The sequence below is a fragment of the Rhea pennata genome, chromosome 6 (assembly GCF_028389875.1).
Source record: "Rhea pennata isolate bPtePen1 chromosome 6, bPtePen1.pri, whole genome shotgun sequence".
Taxonomy (NCBI): Eukaryota; Metazoa; Chordata; class Aves; order Rheiformes; family Rheidae; genus Rhea; species Rhea pennata.
The window spans coordinates 12208414-12234896 of record NC_084668.1 but is presented as its reverse complement, the minus strand read 5'-3'; the positions used below and the strand labels follow the sequence as shown (position 1 = coordinate 12234896).

At 39.5% G+C, this 26483-nt stretch overlaps 1 protein-coding gene across 1 annotated transcript in view; it reads right to left on the bottom strand.

The window, feature by feature from the left end:
* The window catches only part of ADCY5 (adenylate cyclase 5), a 222248-nt gene that overhangs the window by 77631 nt on the left and 118134 nt on the right, over window positions 1-26483 (bottom strand). Inside the window, exons 2-3 of the mRNA XM_062578953.1 lie at window positions 16879-17028; window positions 11600-11721 (exon numbers count right to left, since the gene is read on the bottom strand). Of these exons, the coding sequence (XP_062434937.1) occupies window positions 11600-11721; window positions 16879-17028 (272 nt within the window). The remainder of the gene's footprint in view (window positions 1-11599; window positions 11722-16878; window positions 17029-26483) is intronic.

The following is a 26483-nucleotide window of genomic DNA, read 5'->3' as shown; positions in this document are numbered from 1 at the left end:
TGAGAAAACTGAATCCGCATAACCAACATCTTAGCAAGTGGGTCTAGCCTCTGTACTTCCAGGCGAGAAGGGTATCCCTCACCAGTTGTGTCTCTTCAGACTTTGACTACTTTTGTGTTGTACTTTCTGTTGCTTGCAAAGTCAAATGAACTAATTAATTTCTCTGGGCATTCATTTTCCTGAGGAAAAGAAATAAAGATATCAGCTTGGTACGACTGCTCAGCTGAAATGTAAAGCTCATTCCCTCTGCAGATAAATCCAGCAATCACAAGAAATCCCCAACACAGAGTGAGTGTGTTTTTGCTCATTGCCTGCTTGTTATTTCTGCACAATCCCTTCGCAGTGCAGCCAGAGCCTCCACGGTCTGGTTATTGGGACGTTTTTGTAACAGGAGCCAGGAATTTCTGAGCTCTAATCAGCCTCTTTACCAGGTCAAATTAAACAAATCACTGTCAGTCTCAGTCTCTCTCTTTCCCCTGTCCTACCTTCCCTCCTGAACACAGAGTTCACTCGTAACAGTGAACAATTACACAAGGATTTGCGAACATAAGGTGCTAAAAATGCAAGGAGGAGTTTCCCGGCAGTGCTCCTTTTCTAACAAGATCACTTAGAATTTGGTCAGTTATTACGAATGCAATAAATGCTGTTTCTGATACATCAATGGAAAAATAAAAAGTTGAGATAAATGACAGATCAAGAAAAATAAAGCTTTTACAGTTATACAAAGCACATCACTAGGATGTTCCTCCACTAGAAATGTTCCTTGAATCAGGAAAATTAACCTAAAAAGGTATGAAAAAACACACAAAAAAAGCTATAAACCAACCAGAGAATGTATACATTTAAGTGAAATACAGTGATCTAATAAATGCTAACGAAGCTAGTGTTATTTGGGCATATGGATGACTCTTAACATACAAGCTATTTCATAGTGGGTGAACTGTCACCATCCTATGTTGTTCTCAAAATCACAAGTCCCCCCCCCACATCACTTCTTTCATGCTTAAACATATTTTAATTTTGTACAACTGTAGGCTTCTGCAACACTATTTTTTCTCTTCCTTTAGTTCTCTTTACACTTTCAAAAAAATTCTATTTCCAATTTGCTCTTTCCATCCTTTACATGCTTCCAAGGAAAAGGAGCTCAGCAAGTAACTCATATCTCCAATTTCAGGCTTTGTAAGAAATCTGCAATCGCTACCAATTTCAGTATTAAAAATTTATTGAGTTTGCTGTTGAGAATGACAACCAGTACTTTGTCTTACAAACAGAATATCACTGCTCACCATTTGTACTCTATAATACAACCTGGTCTTGAAGCCAGACCCATTATCCTAAACCACTGCCTGTTGGCTGCTATTTTACAGAAGGGAAGATTCTTAAAGAAAGGCAAGGAAGAGGTTCTTTTTCCTCATTTTTAATTAAAACAAAGTAGAGCTATTAACTCAAAAGGCCTCTTTTCCTCTTGGCTGAAAAGAAAAAGAATCTTATAATGGGGCTTACAGTAGTTTTGAATACAATCCAGAACAAAAGGTTCCAAATGAAACAGAATAATTACACTTTCATGGGTCAACATTTGGCTCCTGTTGAAGCCCAATCTATAGCAAGGATTGCTCAAGTTCCCCTGAGTAGAAGCCAAAGTTTTGTCCGCTTTGTTCTGTGGATTGGTTCTTTTTAGCTCATTCTTTGAAAACAATCACTGCAGAAAGCAGCGGGGCACTGGTGTGCAAGCTCCCAGACCAGAGGCTCACCATCAAAACTGCTCGGGCACATAACCATCAACTAGCCAAGGAAAGTACATCTGTTTTCCATTCTCCTTTCCCTCAGTTACTGCTAACAGTCGCTATATTTGCTCTTTGCTTTCACAGGGTTTCTAGTTTTTCCTGTCTTTTATGCCTACTTCCCCTCCACACAAATATCCCATCAACTCTCGGACGTACGTCTCTCATCTCCCTCATGTTCCAAGATATTACAAAGCATCTCTCCAACTTGCTACTGCATTCAGGACTTATGGGTCTGCCAGGCCTTGGAGATAACAGAAATTAAGTGGTTGTCAGAAGAGCTAGGGTTGTCCTAGTAATGTTCTATTAGCAACACATTCCCCACAATGAGTGCAAAATACTGCCAGCGTATTATCAGATCAAGATACCTGCAGAGAATTCTTGTTAAGGTTATAAAACACCCTGAAACAACAACAAAACCAAACAAATTAGCTGTCACGGTGCTTTGCTGCAGTAATTCCCTGTGGCCTCACACACTCAGCCTCCCTCTTCACGTAGCATGCCCCGTTGTGCTTCTCTGTAACACAACACTAGGAGAGCACACTTTGCAGACGGCGCGCAGAGCCACACACAGCACAAGCAGTCACAGCGCTGGGCTTTTGGGCTCTGTGGTCAGCTCGGTAGAAGTGCAGTTACGGAAGCTGGTTTCAAACCCACAGCATCCTCTTACATATTAAAGGTCTCATTCAAGACTTCGGCTCAAAAAGGGACGCGTTTACTTGTCATCAGTATCTTTAGACTTCTTCTGTGCCTTTGAGAGCCCTGGATATTTGCCCAACACACATGCAGAACATCAGCAGACAAAGAACATGGCATCATGGAAGAAACTAGTCATATTCCTTCATTTTGTTGCCCTTCTAAATCATATCACAGATTGAGCAGAGCTAACACATGTCCTTCTCCATGGTTTCATAAAAATATTTGCAAACAATCAAGTCCTCAAAACCAACCTGGTCTTACATAACCTTATTGCCACCATTTAATTGTGTGCATCTTTCTAGGGCTTTTATTACTGAAACAAATGGACCCAGAAAAATCTCCATTTTCTAAAAAGAGCACTTCCATCATTCTGTAAGGCCAATGCTCTGCCAGTGGTGTGTGTTTTGGAATTTATTTAATCTCTTAGGCCTTCTTTCCCCTTTCCTCTTCAATGCAGTCTTTCAGTTGCTTCTCATTTCTACTCAACTCTTTTTACTCAGTGCCACATTCCTAGCCCCGTTTCTTACAGAAACACAATTTAGGGAACTAAGCAGTTTGCACATCTGGTGGCGGATTCTCCCCACCTTTTTAACCTCTTACATTTTAAGTCAATTTAATAAAAAGGAGGATGTTTTAAAAAAATGCATACATCTTTCAGTGACTAGAGGACATAAGACTCATATTAGCATTACACTGAGGAAACAGGTGCCCAAACTCATTAACAGGAGAGACAGAGATATAGGATACCAGACTTCGTAAGAGCTCCTCTTCACTAATTGGTTTCAGTTCTTGCCTCTTCTTCATCATTTATCCAGACTCAAAATTATATATAAGCCGGTAAGAACACATGCGCCATTAGCAACAATTGTTAAGTGATATAAATATCGTATAAGACAAGAGAAGTTAATCCATCCCCAGATAAAACAGTGCTTCTATTTTACAGCTTCTGTAAAGAGAGTGGTTTAGGTGATTGCACAACTTAATGAATTACAGAATGAAAAGCTTAAATGATTTTTGCTTTTCAGTCATTATAGCCTAAGGAGGAAGCAAAAAAGTAGGATGATTTTAATAGGAATCTTTTCAAGTATTATATAAACTCAATGTTCTTAAAACCATTTTGCATGCTAATAACATGACACAGTAATTGGTTAACTTTCAGCAAGTCCTTAGAAAAGTAAAGTTGTGCTCAGAGATGACTCAATTTTTTCCCATCAAAGTTACTCCAAAATAGAGACTCGAGGTTGACTTGTTCAACAAACATCATTTGATGCTTATCTGTTTTTACTATCAAGTCAATTAGCAGAGCAACCTGTGTTATTTTCAGATTTAATTTATTTCTAGTACTAATGAAGGGAAAAAAGAGAGACTCTAAAAAACCTTGTTGAGCTAAAATACTGCTCTGTAAACTTCTGCAGGCATCTTCATTATTCTCTCCAAATTACTATCCATGGTATTTCATCATTAAATCATCCAACGCTCTTCAATCCATCACCCTGTGAACTTTGCAGGCTCTTAGGTAAACTTAGAATAACAGGGTGTGAATTATACATCACAGACCCTGCCTAATTGCTGATGGCCTGCTGGGGGCTGCAGATCTGCAGTCACCTGGCACACTGCACTTTTGGGATGTTTTCTTTATTACAGCACACGTGTTGGAGTAACACAGCCAGCAGGGTGCCTTGCAGCCAGTTATTCATCTGTTTTGTTCTTTGGAGGGTACAAGACTCTCTCATTCCCCTTAAGACACCAGGAGTTCCCAGCAGGAACCAAGATCACAATATATTCCTAGTTCAAAAAGACAGATCTGCAGACAGTCAGATGAATACTTACACAAGTTATTGTATATTTGATCCTCTTAATGGGTGCTGTGCATCTGCACAATGAAGTAAAAGTATATACACCTGTCCTGTCCTTTGCCTTAAATGTTTTCAAGATTGAACCATCAACAAACCCACACTGAAAAGAAGGAGCGATTTGTGGCTGAAATATCCCCTTTAATATTAGAGTCTAAGCTTACTGTATCACTTTAATGTCAAGTTCACGTGCCACAACTGCTGTAAAACAATACAGACTTTAACTTGAATGTCTTTTCATAGAGTCATAGAATCAGTAAGGTTGGAAGGGACCTCTGGAGATCACCTAGTCCAACCTCCCTGCTCAGCAGGGTCACCTAGAGCATGTTAGACAGGGTTGCATCCAGGCAGGCCTTGCAGATCTCCAGAGAAGGAGACTCCACAACCTCTCTGGGCAATCTGGTCCAGAGCTCCATCACTCTTTCTAAAATACACCAATTTTCTTCACAAAAAAAACAAATATCTAGGATGAATCAGGTGATGTGACAACTGCAGAATAATTTACCTTCACCTGTGGGTAAAATCTAGCTTGACACATCCTAAAAATTACTTCAATCTTAAAAAAAAAAAAAAAAAAAAAAAAAAAAGGAAAAAAAGAGAAAAAAAACCCACAGAATTTCTGGCGAATTACAAAGCTAAGATTCACTCCAGGCAGCAGATACAGCTGAGATACCTAGGAGCTGGTTCCTGACAGGGAGACACAGGAGTTCCTGAAAAAGTAAAACTCACCACTGTCGTCATTGCAGAGAAAAGGTGTGGGAAGGTTGTTCATTTTTCTCCTACCCACTTTTCTCAGCCTATAGCCTGAACCAGGAGTCATGGCTATCACTTGCACAGGGCACCTAAACCCATATGAAACCCACACTTTCCCCCTGCCTACCTACAGAAATGACCTACTGCACGTGGGCCCAGGCTTTCAACAACCAAATCCAGGTAGAGGTCTTGCACTAAGACATGATGCAGGGAAACAACCTGCCAGCCCATGAACACATTTAGGAGGAAATCAAAGCTCCCTGACCAACAGGGAGAGCACTGTCACTAAGCAAAAAATGCATAAAACCTGCTTTTTGGCTTCTTCCTTAATGTTAATATTCCTCATCTTGAAACATAAACCATCATGCAAAGGGGAGAAGTTAAGGAAGGAGGTGGATCATGCAGGAAATATTTAAAGCAGTTAATGCTGCTACCTTTCCCCAGCAATGAGGCTTTCCATAGAAATTCAAGCTACATAAACTTTGGCTGAGACAAAGACTATTCCTGGAATCTCTGAATTTTCAAAGATATCCAGGGAAGAACCACCACACATTTATGTATACTATACTGTCGTTTTATTCATTAAAAATGGTAAAATTAAACTGGTTGCTGCTTAGCTTCAATAAGCTTTCATGGAAACACCTTAACTCAGAACGCAGCCAAGCTCCGGAACAAAAGCAGCCTGTTGGCAGGTCGGCCCACGAAGGCCTCCCTCCCATCCGAGCCGCACTCGACAGGTTATACCCCGTTATAAACTCTTTCAGCATTTCAAAAGGCATGTTACAATTTGCAAGCCAGGCTGCACGCTGTCACGGCAAGCCGTTGCGCTGACGTGCCCAGCTACAGCGCTGTCGTGGGAGCTCCCCTGCTAGCTGCAATCAGAGCCCAGCTTTGCACCGCTGTTTACACTGGTAACTCCTTTAACCCCAAGAAATATTGAGACTGGATGTCCTGTATGCAGCGGCAGCGGGAGGAGGATGGAAAGGGATGTTTGCTTACTTGAAACGTTCACAAACCGCAACCCGCAACTGCCTAACGTCTTGCAATCTAAGAATTTAACACACTTCATAAACAACTAATCAAGCATCACAAGACCTATAAGGCAGAGAGAGGCTGGTCTGAATATCCTGATGCTCAGCCAAAGGGAAACGATTGGCTCCACTTGTAATGTTTCATAGTCAATTTTTAAAGGGAGTGGTTTCAGTATTAGCACTTAATTACATCAGAAAACTAGTTAAATGTTTCTTACAAAATTGAAAGCAAACAGTTCCTACTGTTCTATTTCTGCAATGATTTACTTAAAGTTTTCAAGATGTTTAAAAAACTATGAGATCAGGTTAATATTGTTCAGCACATGATTCATAAGAATTATGTGAAGCAGAGAAAAGAGGAAACTGTCACTTTCACTGTGCTTGGATGCCAGCCCTAAAATAAGCTGCTTGAAATAGCTCATCAAAGGAATTTAAATGACAAAGCCAACCTTTATCCCTTCAGCGAGGACTTCAAATCTCCTTTTATAGCACTGAGATTACTATATTTGGCCAAACCTAGATAACATTAAAGCCATTATCACTGCAGTGGGATATAAATAACCATAGTAATGTAAAGCATTTCAAATTCCACCTAGGAAGCACTTTAGATAAACAATATAGCCTCTGCGTGTTTTAGGGTTTGTCTATCAGGCATAATCTCATTCACGATAAAGTGAGCTGATTCAGTGACATAATTCATCTCGTTGTTTACCTAAAATGACTTGTATGGTTTTGGGAACTCCTTTCCTGATCGCATTTGACAATAGACTTTATGTTTAAAACAGACACGTGGGAAAGGTCAAGTCATGCTCTACGATTCTGCACTAGTCAGAGTTAACTCTCAGCCAATAAATCAGGGAGGGAAAAGGTTTCTTTCCCTGTTCAAACGTTCTTCTCATTCGCATCTGAACAGAGCGTATTAACCCCAAACCTCTTCATCCTAGCTTTGCCATCACCCTAAATGCTTTAGAACACAATAACCTTGAAACAAATTTTATTGTGGAAAAAAATGACAGGAAATTATATTTTCATTGTGAATAATTCAGTCTCTGAACTTTACTTTCAATAACAATAAGCAGGAGATTATGAACTCATTCCCAGGAAGTCTTGATAAGGTTGTAAAAAGATTTGCTTTTATCCAGTCAGGTTAGAGAGACCACTTTACTTTTGCATAAAAGCCTCATCTTTTTCCACAGACAGATATACCCACCCTCTAAAAGCAGTGCAGCACAGTTAGTAATAGCATGCCAGAACTTCCCCTTATTAAAGGGTCAGGGCTGTGTTTTATAGACCTACTACTGGCAGTTAAAGAAGATTTCTCTTCTACATACGTTATTTTTTTAAAGTATCTAAAATTGTAACTAAAGACTCAACAATATCATAGCAAAATCAGTTATTTAAGGGTTTCTTATTTTAAAACAGAAAAAAAAATCCCACAGTAACTTCAATAACAATTTTATAATAACATTTTCTGCTGGTGGAGTGGTTTAGGTTTGTTATTTAATTAAAATCAGAGGTGTCCCAAAAGTCCAGACCCAATCATCCCTGAAAATTAAAATATTTAATCTTGTCTAGAAGAGAACTTAGTAAACCGCTTCTTTCATAAAAAAATGCCTAAACAAGCGGAGCGAACAAACTCTGCTCCTGTGCCTCCAGAGGTCGCAGGGCTAAAGTTAAATTTGGCTGGATCAAAACCTCCAGTGTCACTGAGGTTCATTATTTCCACCCGCTGGTGAGATCAGTGAGTAATCTCACCCCTAAGATTCAGTATAAATGAAGCCCTCGGAGACAAGGTATTATGACAGCAATATTGCGCTTGTAAATCAGCAGCATCTGAAAATTCTCATCCATTAGACTTTGATTTGTAAATCCACTTGCGTTAACTGAGCTGGGAGAGCAGGAAGAGAGAAGCTCTGCACACAGCTGGTGGCGGGGGGAAGCAGGCACCTCTGCGCTCACACAGACCTTCCCACCCCTATGAACGGTGAAGGAAATGCTTCTGTTCAAAAATCACCAACAGGAAGCCAGATTCAATAGCTGGGCACAGCACCCTTGCATCAGCTTAACGTACTTCTCAATTGCCTTGACACAATAACCTTTAGCTCATAAAAAACTTAGATCTTATGACATTTTTGAATAGGGAAAAGAAAAAAAGCAAAAATAAAATTGCTTGGAGTGTTCTAATCTCAAAAGCTTTTCCTTGAGCATTTCCCAAGAAAAGGTAAGGAGCCCACTTGCTATATTCAGTCAATTCATTAATCCACATCGTGCAAGCACTACTCCCCCCACCAACAATGTGTTTCCAGGTGCACATAAATGCTTTAAAATCATCACAGTAATTCCCACTACTGTTGGTTTCAGTGCACCCAGGCAAAAGAAAAGACTCCATGCTGAACTCCTAGTGTGAAATGAGTCATTTGTTCCAAACCATATTTCCTTTTTGAGTATTCATACTTAGTTATTCATTTCCCTAAAGTATATGAAAATGAGATGTTCTGAAGTTACTTTCTCGTTGCTCTCAGTATGTATGCGTAATGGCTACAAAAAGCTCTTGTTTGGAAGAGAGAGAGAGAGAGAGAGAGAGAGAAGGAGAGAATATATACATATATGTGTATGTTGAATAGCATGGCTGACCAACTCAGTGAAATGTCAAGTCCTATGTTTATTATCTCCTTCTGGAGATGCAGAAGCATGCATTCAATGGTACTGCTGGTCAGGCTATAATTAACAAGTTTTAATTCATTTTTTTTATTTTATTTTTTTTCCAGGAGTTATTTGTTTATTGAGAACTCTACATCTACGCATTAATATCAATTACAGTCAGCTAACACATAATTAATCATGTTACAACCTCCACATGTTTCAAAGTCTAAAGGAATTGTTATTTAAAACAGACTAGCATATTCCGAAAAGCAAAGCCTATTTTCCAAACTCCAGTCCAAGAGGTTAATTCCTCTATCTTTTCATATTACTATACTCAGTGATTAATGACCAGAATCCTAGATACATATTCTCTGTGCTTCTTCTAACCCTTATATTATTTAATTCCTGTTTCTTATCTACTGCCTGGACTGACTGATAGGCTTTTCCCTGATCTCACTGGGCTTTGATTTAGGACCTAGCAGCCACAGACAAAGCGCAGATCTTGAGGAAGATGCAACTCAAGCTGCTTCCCCTTGCAAAACACATGGTGATCTCAGCCTCTATTTGCATTGCAGACCTACAAGTATCTGCAAGGGCTCGATCCTAATTACTCAGCACCACGAGGTACAGAGTTAAAATTATTTTTAGACTGCAGAAGGTTATCTCTTATAATATTATAATATGAGCATTTACTCCTATTATTCAATGAATAGGCAAGATATGAAAATTATATGTTTACAAGCTTCCCTTTAGCTATCCTTCAGGATATTCCAAAAAGCTGATTGCTGCATAAAAAGAATGCCCATATATGTACACATGCTCCACCTTTCGTTTTATCTACCAGCCAAAACTGCTTTTTTGCTTAGGTCACGTGTTTTTTTTTTTTTTTTTTTTTTTTTTTTTTTTTTTTTTTTAATATAACTTCTGATATCTCCAACTCCTTTAACCAGCCATCAGCTTCAGGTTACTTTTATTTCATCATAACTATTCTCTCAGCCCCCTCTCTCCCTTTAAATATATTCATTTGTCAAACTTACTATCATTTGTTTAGCGATACAGTCAAAACTTTGCTTTCAAATAAGCATTACTCTGCAATCACCTTTACTAAGATTTGACTGGACTACACATCTTTCAAGCCTGCAAATAATGAAATATAGAAACTGGTCTGGAAGAACACAATACCATACTGATTAGTCTCATGTCATATCCAGCCACTTGCACTCTATCTGAATGTCAAGCTGGCCTTTGGGTACCAGAGAAAAGTAATTACTCTGTTAGGAAAACTCACAAACACTATCTATCACTAAAAGTTTACAAACCTTGAGCAAGCTCAGTGCCTTTAAGGAAGAGAAGGATATAAAGACAGAAAATATCATCTAGTCCACTGTTGCACATACTCTGCTGAAGGCATCACTGAAGGGTTCTTCTCAGCTGCCAGAACAGTCACCTTCATCACCATACACATATTTATTTTTCACCACAGAATGATTATTATAGTCTTTTATAGCTGACATTTTTGTCTTCCATATTGCTAGTGGCTTTGTATCTAGTAGTCTACCAGACTACTCAGTCAAAACCCATGGAGGGCAGAACTGAAGTCCACCCAAGTCAGCACATAGGCTTGCCCTGTTTTCAGTGAATTTGGTATCAGACTACATTCAAGAGAGAGCAATTCCTCCCACTTTTCTGCTTGTGCATTACTTCTCACTTCCACCTTCAAAGCTAAGGAAATGTCACCTTGTCACAGTCTTTAAATGCTTCAGAATTATAAGTGAGTCTTAAGTGCATTTCACTGTATCATCTAATGGAGCTTATGTGGGGTGCAGTATATTAGAGCTGTAACAAATCCACTTCTTGAAACTATCTTTTGAGCACCAATAGCAGAAAACATAAAATCACCAACATACTCAAAGCTATGTAAGGGAGAAAGCTACACAAGCAATTTACAGGAAAACATCTTGTTTGAAGTGGATGTGGAGAGGGGAAATGAGGGAAACTCTCTATCCCTAGTCCCTCTTCCTCAGCAGAATCATTTATAGACATACAGCCATTAAATAGTGTCAGGACTTAGCTTACTAGAAATAAAAGTTATCCTAAGGAGGTCAGGATCTGCAGTAGAAGTAGATGGCATCAATATAAAATAAAACTTTACTTTGTAATGGCAGCATACAAGCAACTGAAGTACTGCTTCTTTTTCCCTTTCCTGGGAAGCAGATAGTGGAAACGTCAGGGGAACAAGGACATTCAGAGCCTCACGGGGTTGGACCACAACACAGAGCATGTTCAATCTTGCACCACTTGCCAGAGATTTGACACCCAATTTTTCTGCTCTTCCCAAGCAGGCCAAGGAGCCACAAAGCACTGGGTGGCTGACTGCTCCTTGAGCAGGGGCTGAGAGCTGCCTCTAGCTCATCGACTGCTTGTAATTCAAAACTGGCAGAGACTATTCAAAGTCATTTTAACATCAGTTGGACCCTGCAGCTCATCAGAAGGACAAGCACCAACAATTTCCCTCATCAGAAGAGTGCTTGTAACTCTCAGGGAATAACTAAACCTCAGTCTAACCTAAAGGAAAAAAATTAAGACCTAAGAAAAAGATTTAAAACCTAAGGAAAGAGAAAAACTTGCTTCTCAGAGGAAGATGTTGCAGACACGAGGTAATCCTCCTCCTGTCCTACAAGCAAACTTTTGAAAGTCAACTGGTGACGCTTCCAAGATTTTACTCTTACTGTGGATCATGTGTTGCTGCCATCTTCCTCCTTTGGTGTTAAGAGCCCAGCACTGGGAAGGTCCCTTCGCCCCCGCCCCCGGCGGCTGGGAGGCCGGCTGTTGTTCTTACCTGACGTTGTCATGCTTCTGGATGTAGATCTTATGAAACATCATATCTTCCTGCTTGGCATTAATGTCAGCTTTCATCTCCATGGCAACATGTCGAGGGAGTACAGAGAGCAGGAGACGCTCCTGTGGAGTCAGACAGATGAACCAATTAAAACACCTGCTGCCTGCTTAACAAACGTACTTGCTCCTTACTGGGGAGGAATGAAGTCATCAGTTGGGTGACTGATGGATATAACCAAGTAAAATGGTCGCCATAAACCCAGCAGCCGGTTCCCCCGTCAAGGCATGTGGGCTGCTGCCTCAATCCCCAGATAAGAATTCACTTATTTTAGAGGGAAAATTACTACTTTTCATCCCCGCTGCCCTGGGCTTGTGATTCATGGCTGCTAATATTTGCAAATGAAGGCATCATGCAACCCCAAATGTGCACATGCACATTCCTGAAAGGACCCTGCTAAATGATACTGTCTCACCTTACACACAGCATCTCTTCAAGCACCATGAGCTTCTCTTCGTGTAACGCTAGGGCCCTGACACCTAACACCCTTGGGCACCATTTAAAATTCCTTCCTTTCCCAGCTAACCATCTAAGAAAATTCCTCCAACAGGCACAAACCTGTTCCCAGCAGCTGAAAAGTCAATAGGAACACCCCAATAAAACCAGCATGAAAATTTAGCCCAAGTAGACAATGTAGTATTGTATTTCCATGCTTAAAAGTGCCATCAGGGCCTAACAGCATAAAGCCCTGTAAGCCTACCCACTCACCTACAAGAGTATTTCCAATAAGCACCTTCTGTCATTAACAATTCACAGCTCTCCACCCTCACTTGGAACAACTAAATTGCACCTTTATTTACTGATAATAGCTTTAGTGTGTCTTTCATAACATTATTCTGTAAGCTGCTCTATATATAGTTTTGTATGCTGGGCAAAAATTAGTTACATGACAAAATGATGACTTTCTGATAATTTCCCTAAAAATTCACACAAAAGCCTGTACTCATTATTATTCTGGATTTGGTGGCAATTTCATGTAAAAACTAAAGAATTTAAATCTGCAGGTAATATGCACCCCAGGGATACGTTGCTGTATTTCAGGAATTACATCTGATAAATTCTATCCAGATCCTTCATTCCCTTTATTTTACTCCCACCCCTACCTTTCTCAATCCAAACTAAGTTTTTGCTACAGCTGAAGATGGTTGGGAGTATCTCTTTTTGGACCAGTCCACGTGTAATCCAACCCACAAGCCAAAAACAGTGCTCTGGAAGAGGTGAAGAATCCCAAAGGTTTCTATGTTTCACGCATCTTTATAATTTTCCTTCCCCTGCAGCGACCAGAGGGAAGAAAAGGGCCTTGCTTCATGAGGACACAGACACAATATGGTATAAATGAAGGTCCCCAACCTTATCTAACAGCTCATTAATTCTCAACAGCACAGGGAACACCAGGGCTCAGACTGCCATCCTGACTCAGAGGGGTCAGCGTTCTTCTACTAATTACGTCACTACATCTCTCGCCCATACTTCAATTATAAACACATTCCTGGTTTATAATTCCTACTTTTGACTGAGAGATTCCCAATTATTTCTTCTTTTAAGGGGCTGGAGAAGCTTTGGGGGAACCACAGGGAAATGAATTCACTGAAAATTCATCTCAGCATATACTGAGACATTTTATATTCTGCAACACTGTCCAGTATTTACCTTTTTCTTCCATCTCGTGTCTTAAAGAGACTGATTCTTGCCTCCAGCCCCTGAAGAGGTAGTAGTAACACAGAAAAAGATGTGTTGGGGGGATTTTTATCTCCTGAAGTCAAATATGCAGCTGTCCTGACAAGATGCATGTTTTTAAAATACTATCGCATCCACTAGCACACTGCCTGTGCTATAGCACTTATATGCCCAACTTAAAAAAAAAAAAAAAAAAAAAAAAAAAAAAAAAAAAAAAAAAAGTATATGAATCATGCACACATCCTCATGCTTCCTACTCATGTATTTCTTGAGCACAAAAGCACAACACATTTTGCAGGTTTACCACCATAACTAGCGTACACATTGCTGTCATTTGCATATTATAATAAGCATCCTCAAATGTGTGAAAGCTATTTTTTTGTGATTTTACTCATCCTTTAAAATAATTCAGAGCTCAGTGGAAGGTTCAGGGGCACCCACAGGTTTGGAATATTCCCTGTAGGCACATTAGAGTGGAAGGATGTTTTTATTTTTTTTTTTTTTTACTCATGAGAGAGGGACACTTTCAGGGAACTGAGATTCTCTTACTAATACTCCAGCTGACTGTCAGATAGACTTATGGATAATTTTTGCTTATGGACCTCCACCCTTGCTCTTCCTGACATAATAGGCACTTGCCAGATTAAATCTACCAATACTTTCAAGACATTTGAGATCTTCAGGATTAACTAACACAGCCCAAAAATGCCAGCAACTCAGTGAGTAAGATAAACTTTGTGAAGTGAAAAAAAATGCATGCAACAGTAATGTCCCTTTATGCAACATCTAATGAGGAAGTTGAGCTGTATTACAGACTTGGACATAATCTTCGCTCTGTTTGTTAAGAGCGATATGATCACTAAAAATAACCTCTGTATCTAACAGGAGAAAGTAGTAACATGTACATTAGTGGAGCACAAGCAAAACCAAGAAAAACTTTAAAGCAACCAAATCCTCTTCTGTTCTATTTCAAATACAGCACAGAAATTGAAGTCTCCACCAGAGTACAATTTTCATTTTGCTATAATAATCAGAAAGTAAGGCAGCCCTCACTGTAAAATCACTTATTATGCACAAGTGAGGTAACTGGGACTGCTGTTTTACAAGTATAACAAGGCAGTAGTCTGACCTGATAAGAAAAGAAAGAGCAAATTCATATATAATTCTCACTTTTAAATAAGATGCAGCTATAGACCCACTGAATTATACATTAAACAAATGCATATCTAGGAGCAATAGTCTCTAGAATAGGCACAGATGAAAGATTACAATATAGATCTACTCCATTTACATACGGGTGTGTAGATATGTGTATATGTGGGTGTATATATAAAACACATCCTTACAATGACTCCTTACTAGATAGGAATTTTAACTATTAACATCCAAGATGATGTCAAAACACTAAAAAATATTTAATATCTTTTAATATCTTTTGATGATCTGTTTGACCTCAGGGTTAATAACACTTATTTTGCACTAAGAGTTAAATGATGCAGAGATGAAAAAGAGAAAATAACTTTTCCTAGACAAAATATAAGCTCTGCAAGAAATAAAACAATGTAGTCTCAATCACCAATTCCTGACCCAAACCTACTGCAAAAATCTGCTCACTGCAGATTGTTTTGAGTATCTATTTTTTCATTCACCACTATTTTATTCTAGGTGAGCAACTGTAATTCCTGTTATGACTCTGCCCTTCACTAGAAGTCTTTGTTCCGGGATGCACATGCTGCATTTCCACTTACTTTCTTGCTGATTTTAGTGCTGGCAGAAGTTTAATATAGGAAAATATACACTCCTTTGACTTAGATAATCTGAGCCTTTAACAGAGAACAGCACACAGGAGCACTGTCAGATATCCAGGAACAGTCAAACACTGATAGTCGTTTTGGGCTGCACAGTTCTTCCATCCATGCCTATCTGGACACTGGCTCACCCAGATGCAAGCAGAGCTACTGTTATTTGTGTCTGCTGTCACCTCAAGATTATCTCAATGCATTATGCATAGGGATGCATCTTAACTGAACCTGGAAATCAATGTTAGTGCAGGCTGCAGCAGCAAATAATCCTGTTAGGAGGCCCCAGCTGCCAGGATCCACAGTTACTGAGGGAAGTTCTGCAGGATATTTTTAGTGACTGGCTTTGACCCATGTTTTTCTAATGTCCTGGCTTTCTCCCGCAGGGTATAATACCCCTCTGGGGAGGGGTAGAAGGCATAAAACTATGGCATTTTTCAGAGCGTTTTTATGAGATACTTCTAGAAGCTCCTAAATACAGTATAACAGAAACATTTGAGACATACTGCAAAAGATGTCTCTCAGCAGGGAAGACAGTACTGTAATCAATAAGTAAAATAGGGTAGTCTCTTGGCTCAGTCTTTTTTTCCATTTCAAGGTATGGAGGGAGGAACAGCTGAGGAATACCTTTCTGAGAAGGTATTTGTTACAGAAGAAAAAGAAGCCTTAAGTTTGAATCTATTTTTACATAAATATAGATATTAGCAAAATAAACTAGGTGTAGATATTAACAGTATGGGTTAAACAGCAAGCTTATTGGCTAGAAGCACCTCACAAAAAACTCCTACAAGCAAGACTATAGACGCAAGTGGGCTGAGACATGAGTGAAAATTAACCTGTGTTGCCACAGAGATGCAAAGACATCAAATTTCATTCATTCCCCTGACCTCTTCCCCAAACCCACAACCAAGCTCTAAGATACCTCTCAAGGGAGGAATGGAAGCCTCATTTCATGATTCATTTCAGATTGGACTGGACAGACCAGTAGAAGATTTACAGGAGGACAGAGATGTGTATAAGCAAGAGAATAATCAAGGTGGTCCAAAAGATCCTTCATTTCTAATCATGAGGGCACAAAAGATTCATTGCAACAGAACCCATGAATGAATTAGGGGAGCAGATATGTTCAGTATCCTTGATAACAAGTCTATATAGCGGCAGCAAAAGGTCTTTTTGTAGCAAACAAAAAAAGAAGCAGGTGATGAATCTTACTTTCCAAACAAATACCTGAGGTATATATGATATATGATGGTGTGCAAGCCAGTAGGAGTCTTTGGGGAAGGCATACGGAGGACCCTCTTTGGAGGCAGCAAGGGACCATGTATTCTGTGGGCCTCTTCAACATCCAAAACCTGCCTTGCAGCTACCAACTGGCAGTGGCTTTGCTCAAGACCATTTCACACTTTGCTCTCACAAAAAAGAGCCAATCTGAAACCTGTGTGTTGCATCTACCTTCAAAACATGGCTTCCATGGCAAATGCAGACTCCTTGAATACTGTGTAATTTTCATCCACAGAGTACAGACCACATTTGTTGATATCTGCAGACGAGTCTATCAGGGTACTGGGGAAGAATTACTGCCCCAACTTCTTTCCAACCTCTAAAAATTCTGCCCACTCCTGCCAGCCTGCCTTTGCTTAGGTCTGTCAAGAAGTAATAGGCCAGCAAATTCAATTCCACAGGGCTAATTTGCAAGCTAATTCTACTTTAGCAGTTTCATTTTTAATTTCCCATTGTTGCTCTTACCTGCTGCTGGTTTTCCCTCTGAGAATGCAACCTGGCTTGTATGCATTCCCTGGTCTCCTGGAAAGCTTGCCTTTGGGACACCTCTGCTGGGTAGTGGGTACACACGCCTACAATGTTTGTACAGGAGAAGATGAGAACATTGGAGACCAGCTGCAACAGAAGAAAAAAAAAGAGAGAAAAATATTTGATTACACTTTGGAAATCTGCCATCAATAACAGAAGGACCAGCCAGAACTCGGTCCGTTCCATGACTCCTTAATTCAAGCCACAGTTAAACTTCAAGCTCTTAATGCCAGTGTATTTTACTTCTCTAGTCTTTAGAATATAAAACTTCCATATATAGCCTCAAACATATATGTTTTAAACACTGTGTATTACTTCATCAGTAAAATATATAACTCTACTAGTATTACTACTGGTAGATCTTGTCTATGGCAATCCAGCATCTTGGAACTACTACAACACAAAAATCTTTTAAAAGAATGCATAATTACACACTGTTTAGTCAGCTAAGAACTGTGCAGACAGATCTGATAGAAGAGTACTAATATTTCTATGCTTGTATATGTACATATCTGACATGAAAATCTGTCAAAGATACATTAAAACTATTATTGCAGAGACAGTGCTTAAAATATTGAAGGGAATATGTTAGTATTTATGGTTTTTAGGTACAACTGAAATCCATTTTTTGTCTCGTTACAACTCAAAAATTTATTTTACTAGATAAACATACTGTATCTTTCCCCTTTTTGACTACAGAAAGAGGTGGTAAGTCTGAAGCATATTCAGATTGGACAAGTACATCAGAAAAGTTATATCGCTCTACTACTTCCACATGGATTATGTTTAATAAAGCAGTCACATATCTTTTGCTGAAAACCAGTTTTTTTTAAATTTTTTTTAGTAAAAAAGAAAAAAAATGTCCCTTGCTAGAATTTAGCTTCAAGCAAAATGTTCAGAACTGCTTCTAATGGTTTCATATAAACATTTTGCTTGACAGAGGTCAAAATACAACTTACTGAGAGCTGCACAAGCTGTATTGCATCCCCCTTTGAGAACAGACTTTGAAACACCTCCCATTTCTTCCAGGGGAAAAGAATGTCAGACTTGCCACACTCTCATAAATAGGGATCTTGGGGCTATTGTCCAATGAATCCAAATACACACTTCACCTCTGGAACTTTTTTTTACTGTAGAGAAAAAAGATAATTTCCAGACTAGTCCACCCTGTGAAAATACAGGGCCGGACTCTAAAGGCAGCATGAGCGTAGGGCATCCGTCGAGCCCTGAACCCTGCAGGGCTTGCTCAGGACTCCTCAAATCAGCTTCTTCACTGCCATTTCACTAGAGGAGAGAAGAGTGAGGAGCCATCCGCACGGTGAACACAAGCGTGCAGCCGCGCGGTGACAATCTCCCTGCAGCAACCCCACAGGGATCACTCCAGCACTTCTACTCCATCCATGTGCTAAGCACAGCAACAATTATTTCATTAACAAGCCTGCCCTGAAACCGAATTTAGGCAGAAAATCTCATCTTTCAGTTCAAAATAAGCGATACCTTGTAACTGCGGACAGCTGAGGTACTTCAGCCTCTCTGCAGATGGCTGCCAGTAGATGGCAACACTCCAGCTCATGAAGCTCCTCTATTGCAAGCGCTGCATTTTGGGCTACTTCCTTACCTCCTCCCCATATGGATACTACTAAAATGCAATAACCCATCAGTTGTGGCTAGCCAGCAGTGATTATCAGCACTACCACTTATATGCATCTGCAAATAACTAGTTTCCAAAGAGGAAACCACTACTCATCCCTGACAGATTGTTCCCTCTCTCCAAAGAGTCCACACACTGAAAAGAGACAGGGCTATCTAAGGAGCAGTTCGCACACAAACTTGCAATAAGCCCTGCTCCTGAACTCCCCTTGAAATTATTTTCTCTCTCAGCTCTTTATAAGGCTGGCCGGATCCGGATACGTCCAAGGTCCTCCGTCTCTCCTCCAAGCTAATCACACAGCAGCAAACTCCCACCCACGTCCTGCCTGGTTACCCTAACAAAGTGCTGAAACCAATGGGCTTTTGATGGTATTTCTTGTTGATAATGAGGAAAAATGTGGATTTAAAAGGATTTTTAATTCTTTAAAAATCCTCCCCACAAATTAATAGAAAACATACTAGTGCTCATTATCATCTAAGAGGAAGCTTAAATAGGGAGTACAAGTAGGGCTTTCCTAGGAGTTACTGTGATTCCTGCTTTATGGCTGCATTGATTGCAACTGATGGCCTGTGAATAACACTCCTATAAGTACAATATGATTATTACAAGCTCAAAGGGGTTAACACTAAATAACATCTTCTGCAGGGCCTCTACTCAGCCCTAGTGAGGCCTCATCTTGAGTACTGTGTCCAGTTCTGGGCTCCCCAGGACAAGAGAGACATGGAGCTGCTGGAGAGAGTCCAGCATAGGGCTACAAGGATGATCAGAGGGCTGGAGCACCTGCCCTACGAGGAACGGCTGCGAGAGCTGGGCCTCTTCAGCCTGGGGAAGAGCAGACTGAGGGGGGATCTTATCAATGTGGACAAGTACCTGAAGGGAGGGTGTCAAGGGAACGGGGACAAACTCTTTTCAGTTGCCCCATGTGACAGGACAAGAGGCAATGGGCAGAAACTGAAGCACAGGAAGTTCTGCCTGAGCGTGAGGGGGAATTTCTTCCCTGTGAGAGTGACAAAGCACTGGACCAGGTTACCCAGAGAGGTGGTGGAGTCCCCTTCTCTGGAGATCTTCAAGGCCTGCCTGGATGCAACCCAGTCTACCATGCTCTAGGTGACCCTGCTGAGCAGGGAGGTTGGACTAGGTGATCTCCAGAGGTCCCTTCCAACCTTACTGATTTCTATGATTCTATGATTGCAGCAAGACACCAAATCCTCTCTATTGGAGCTATTCAGTTGCACAATAAGTAGAAAATTTGTCAGTACACGGAAAACAGCATAAGCACGCACCATATACCTGAAATGGATAAAGATGAGAATACAGATGATTTTCAGGAAACATTCAGTTTTCTTTCTTAATCCCAAGATACTGAGACTTCATTTCACTTATAGTTAACAGTGCAAATCCAAAACAAACTCCCCAAAACAGTGACTTGAATTGTATCTCTTGCACGAAGAACAAGAGACAAGATACGGGTTAGAGCCATCTAACCAAGGCAACACACCAGGACTTAACTGAGCAGTAGAGAGGAACACCTCAGTTCTGAAAATATGCTCTTACACAGGTGTATCTCAGTGCCAACAGAAAGTGCCCCCAGTGAGACCACTGAAGACACCATTTTTATGATGTTGCCTTAAATAGCCAAATTGTACAGTCCCAGGCATGTGATTCCTCTAGATATCAACATTGTCAAGTCAGAGCACAAAAAAGCATTATCAAACTTGATACTATTGACAGTGCTTGTGGAACTCAAAGAAATTCAGTTTTTGAGCACTGATGTGATTTTACACAAACACAAGCAGCCTTACAGACTGATTTAGAAGACAGACTCAGATGACCATGTTTCATGAGGTAGAAAAAAAATTGCACAGCAATGTAATTTTTAAGTAGCAAGGGACAGACATCTGCATTCATTCCATTAAATGGAAGCGCTTTGAATTTACAGCATGGCATAATTGTGACATCCTGAAGTATAAGGGGTTAAATTACAGTGTAGTGCTGAGAGCATCGAAGAGCTGCAGATCTGAAACTCAAGCTCCTACTATTTGCAGCAACACTTGTTATTTAAGTAACACCATTTTGTTCAATATCAGTTCACAACCATCTTCTTCACAGGTAGTTAAAAATAAATTAAGGCAAAAAAAGAATCAAAGATTTCTAATCTCATTAATTTTTTTCACAGCGTCTGTCTTAATAAAATAAATGTGTTCTGTTTGCCAAATGGCACTACTTGCTTATCAGCTTCCTTGCCATTTTGCTATGGTAACGAGCTTCAATCCCAGGAGGAAAGAGATGATGTAGATATTAAAAAACTCATTCCCTAAGCTCCATGGCCTGAAAAGCAAAAACATATTATGGCAACTATTTCGGACAAACTGTGTTTGAAGAGCTGTTCAAGGCAATGGGAAAATACAGTTGTTTATTCTGGAGCTGATTTCCTTCTCCTCTGCCTATCTAAAGATTTAGACCAAGAAGATTTCTGCCCTTCTGATTTTGGAAAATAATAGCTTATAAAAGACTCTTTCACTTACATTTTACTCCTAGATAAATTACTAAACTTGCCTGCAGCATTGTCAGATTTGAGTATTTCACAAACTAATGTGTCTATTCTTGAAGAAGAGGTAGTGGAGAAATGTTACTATCCTGACTTCACTGAGACAGAGCTCCTCAAAGGTAATTTCAGTACCTAAAAGAAAAGCTACATACTATTAAGAGTTTTTCAGAACTCCCAGAGACTTATTAGTTCCCCTGAAATAATAGATCACTCGCTCTCAAACAGCAGAGCAAATTAGGCAGTAGCTAGTCACTTTGATTTTATCTCACTAGCAGAACACAGTAATGATTTTGCTGAATCTCTTGCAGTAAACTGTTTTCAATTTTTTTCCCTTGGTGACTGAAGAAAAAAAATGGAAACAGTTTAATTTCATGTGCTCTAGGAATTACGAAAAACAGTTATTACAAAATCAAAATCTCAGGCTAAATTTGGCCTGACACTCATTACAAAATTGATGTTTTTGGAGTTTCAGGAAAGGCTTAGGAGGAACCCTCATGTTTCAGTAATTCAGAGAAGAGCCTTCAGGAGCATCAAAAACAAAACAAAGCATCAGCTTGAATCAATATTGCCACTGTTCTCACTACTATGTTTCTATTCAATTATTCTTCAAACACCAGATGCTACTCAATATGTAATTAAGAAATTACAACATGCTTAAGGAGGATAGTGTCAAGCAAATTTTTGTTAGTTCCTTACCTTTGCCAGAAGAAAAAAGCTGGCTACTAACATGGAAAAAATGAGCTATATTCCTATCAATATCACAGCTTACAATAACAATCACAGCTTTTAAACTGTTCTTCCCAAGTTGCTCTGCTTTGATAACTTCTCATGCAGAGGTTTGGGGTTATTTTTGTTCTGAGATCCAAGCACTATTCTCTGCTAGCTTTTAATACCACCAGGTAATATTTTATTTTTCAATTTATTTTTCATTGAAATCAAAATACCGTTGTGATGTTTTTATAAAGTCCCATTTTGAAAACAATCACATTTTAAGTTTTTTAGTGTGGGACAGTAAAACTGGCACAAGGAAAAGGAAAGCACATATATGGAGATTAAGAAACCATGCAAAACAATCTAGAGCAAACAACAAGTTACATGTCCCTTCTCTCCACAGTTTGACACTGCTCTGCCTCTGCTTTCCAGCTCTCGCAATACTCAACTGGTGGGAAATATTTTGTTAAACTAATTATCAGTGCAACAGGTAGGTTAAAAACAGATAAGACAACCAAGTTTCTAGACTACATTTCATACTGGTTGTACAGTGAATTGACAAATTGGTCCAATTACTAACTGCAGGGGAAAACACTGAAATAAGTTTTACTTCTGACAGTTCCTTTTTAACTGTGAAAATTTGTTATAAATTTTTTAATACTTGTCTGAAACACAATGTAAGAACAAAAAAAGAATGGACTACAACAACTTCATCTAAGATTGTTCTGTAGCACCTCTGTGAGAGATACTGAACTGGAAGCATGGATAAATTCTAAAGTTGCAAAAAATAAAAACCACAAACATTATGAAAAATGTTTTTGTTAAAAAAGTGGAAAGTAAAGTACAGATAATGATGTTTTCTAAATGCTTCACCTGAACAGCAATTAACCCTATATTGCCTCTTTATATACTACCATCTAATAAAAGAATTGAAGCAGCTAGAGAGCCAAAGGCAAATTGAATATCAAAATGAAAGACAACATCCGCTAGTTCCAAGATCAAACTACTCACGTATATATTCTGTATATACAACAACATATTTCATTTCCCAGAGCTAGAACTAGCACAGCAATAAGATAGGGAAAACTTGTAGATTATGTTAGAAGGATAATTAAAAAGTTAGCATCATATGGTCCTCTCCTAGCACTTGGCCAGTGAAGAACAAGATAAGATATGGTGCAAGAAGGAAAGTGCAAATTAGGAAATCAGGATTTTTTTTTCTTTTTTTTTTTAACATTAAATGTAACAAACACTTTTACTGAATACTTAAAGTAACAAAAACAAATATTAAATCAATACACAAGAATCTAAGAACAAATTTTCCGGAGTTTCTACGTGGGGCCTTCCCCCTCCATCCTGCTACCTCAGTGCAACAACCACTTGCTGGGTGTCTCAAGCAGAACAGAAAACTGATTATAACCACTGTCTTCCAAAGACTTCTGTAACCACAATTCACGAACATAAGAAGTGCTACTGAAGTCAGCTCTAGAAATTTAAACGTTTTACTAAGACATAGTATAATTTAACAATCACAAAAGTAGCAGAACTTATCAGATAGTGATGCTCTACATAGGCAGTAAATCACTTAATGCTGAGAACAAAAAAAATCTTTGCAGAAATACTTTGATGCTCTTTTTTGATATTTCTTCTGTTTGGGAAACCTGCCAGTAGCAAAAGCTGCCTACTTTAATCTTTTCAACTAAATTCTGTATTCGGCATAAAGTTACTTTGCAAGAATGAAGCATTGGTATTCAGGGTGAAAACTGTCACAGAAACCTCATGCCACTTATGAATATCTATGTTCAAGAATTCAAGTAAATAAAAACATTACACTGATGCTACCTATTCCTCATATTTCAGGGATCATCTCACCATCCAGACCCTGGTATATGCTGATCACTTAGATATGATGCTCTGTCCTCTCAGGGGAAAGCTGAACAATAATTTTGCCTCACATAAATATTCTCTCTTCAGAAAAAAAAAATACTGATTCATCTTTTGAATACATAGCTGCCAATACAGACATAATGTATTATCCCCCCCATCCAGAGCAAAAGATTAAGATTTTGACATTTCCTTACAGTTGTTTCAAATAGCATCAACATTTGTGTCACTTTCTTAATTTTACTGTAGTTGCAAACCCTCCATACACTCTTTCTTACTGCTATTTTCATTGTTGTACAGAATACAGAAACATAAAGGACCATGGCTATGTTTTGCTATTATAGTTAAAAACTTTAAATCCAAATTTTAATAAAGAACGGAACATTACAGACACAGATGTATTTTTAAAAAACAGCTCCAGAGGAAACATTCCTACAGCAAACTGATAAATTTTACTTCCCCATAGACAGCTTTTTTTTGTTGTTTTTGTTTTTTAATTAAGTTTTCCGATGGGATTTCAGTGAGATCACGTTTTCTTTGGTTACTGAGTGATAAAGTGCAGAGGAGGAGAATATACTGTCCTGACAAAATCTTGGCGTAACCCCACCTAAAAGAGGTATTTCTGTGTCTAAATTTTCCTGGAACTCTGTCACGATCCCAGCTCACTTCTCTATAAGGGGGCACAGCCTGTTCTGGGAGGAAGTGCTGCCTTTCGCTAGGAATAAAATGATAGAGGAAGAAATTCCCAGGTCCTATTGTCCATCCTCCCGAATAGCTGTAGCAACCAAATTTCTGGGCATCTTCATGCTTTAAGTATTTTATGAACTACAAAACAGCCATGATTTCCATGCAGGGATCCTTGACAGCGACTCTGATGAAGTCCATGAGAAATCACTGGGTAGGAAGCTGCCACCCAAGGGCAAGGAGGTTGAGAGAGATTCAGCAGTGGCCCTTGAATGCAGCGGTGAGACCCTGAAACAACCTAGTCCGCCTGTACTTTCACGAGTCTCCAGAATGCTTCTGAGGCTAGCGAGGGAGTCACAATCAATATCATTACAAGGACAAAGCTTCAGAAAGATGGTTGACTTGAATAATCTTCTGTATCATAATTCCTTCCCTATATTTCTTTTCTTCCAAACTAAAAAAAAAAGTCAGTGGCAGAGAGGATGCGAGGGAAGGAAGAAAGCAAATGTTGAGTTTTTCTATTAGCTCTAGCTAAAATTAGGCCACTACACTGAAATGTACATGCAACGCCAATTAATATATGCCACCTTACTCATCAGGGAAATATATATGTTGACTTAGTCTACGATGGGATTAGGATTTTGTTTGGTTTGCTGTTCTGCCTTTGTTAGTGTCGTTTGGATCAGACTGTATCTGGCAGAGAGAATTTCATGCAACATCTCAGCAGAAGAGACCTCTGCAGCCTGTCCGACAAGATCCCACAGTCACCTCTGCTGCTAGCTGCCCCCTCCATCTTCCTGGCAAGGGGCCCTGGCCCTTCTAAACAGTCTAACCGCTGCCAGCAAACACACTTTATTGAAGTAGTTCTGCCAAGCGTAGTTGCTTCCAACAGCTATGAGAAAAAATACCCACATTAAACAGGCAAAAACATGATGATCCGCACCCCTCCACTCCCTGCAGTCACCGTGTGCCCTGGTCCTTAGTGTTTCTGGGAATATTTGTGGGAGCCCTGTACTCAAAGAGAGGCAGCGTATCGTCCCTTATCTTCCAGTCATTTAAGCACAGGCGTCACCTTCAGGTCACTGGGAAAACAAAAATGTTTATCTGGTTACATGGAAGTCTTATTTCTCTGGGAAAAAAAGAACATTCTCCAATTGCTCAGCAGGCAGAAATGACAGCCCTAAATATGGTCTGTGAGATATAAAAATCATTATTTCCCAGGCATTTAGAGTGTGTGTATTTTGTGGGGTGGTAAATTAGGTTGGTTTTGTGTGCATGTGTGGGAAGAAATACAAAACTGGAGAATGAGTGGAAGAGAGATGGATTTTCTTTGTTTTGTTTTTAAGTAAGACCTACTTTCCTCTTCAGTCGCTGGATTTCACATGAAGTTAGGGCAGCTCGCCCATAAGATCAGTCTTTTCTTCAAAACATATATTTTTAACACACAAAAATTAGCAAGCACGACCAGCAAAGTTTGAACCCTGGAAGCAAAGCAGTGGCTGTCATGACACGAGGGGAAGGAGCAGCAGTCGTAACAGGCAGCAGAGATGGTGCACAGCCACGGCTAAGGCACAAGTGAATCTTTGACTCATCCAACTAGACCACAATGAGGAGGTTGTGTAAAAGTCTGAGATTCATTACTGCATCTTAGGGCCTGGCCACTTGATCAGTTCAGCATACTGATCTCTAAACAGATTTGGTTTCAGCAACACAAGAACTGCGGGTAGGCAAATTCTCAACCAAGTTTTAATCGAGCACAACGGACAGCTTGAAGGCACATTCCTTGGCCTTGGTCTTTGTCATACTGAATTTCAAAGGCCTCCAGTAAGATAATACAGATTTTTCTAAAGAAGTGCTAACAGACTTCGGAATTGTTTATAAAGAAAAGTGTAAGACAACCTAATGATAATGGTTAGAACCAGCTCTGTCTACAATATAGATTACATAAACAATTTAGTCTGCATTTATTTCATTATATCTAACTCTTTTCCCTATTCCTCTACGGCTACATTATTTTACTCTTCATGTGTTTTTCATTCTACCTTTTCTTATACTGTAATTCTC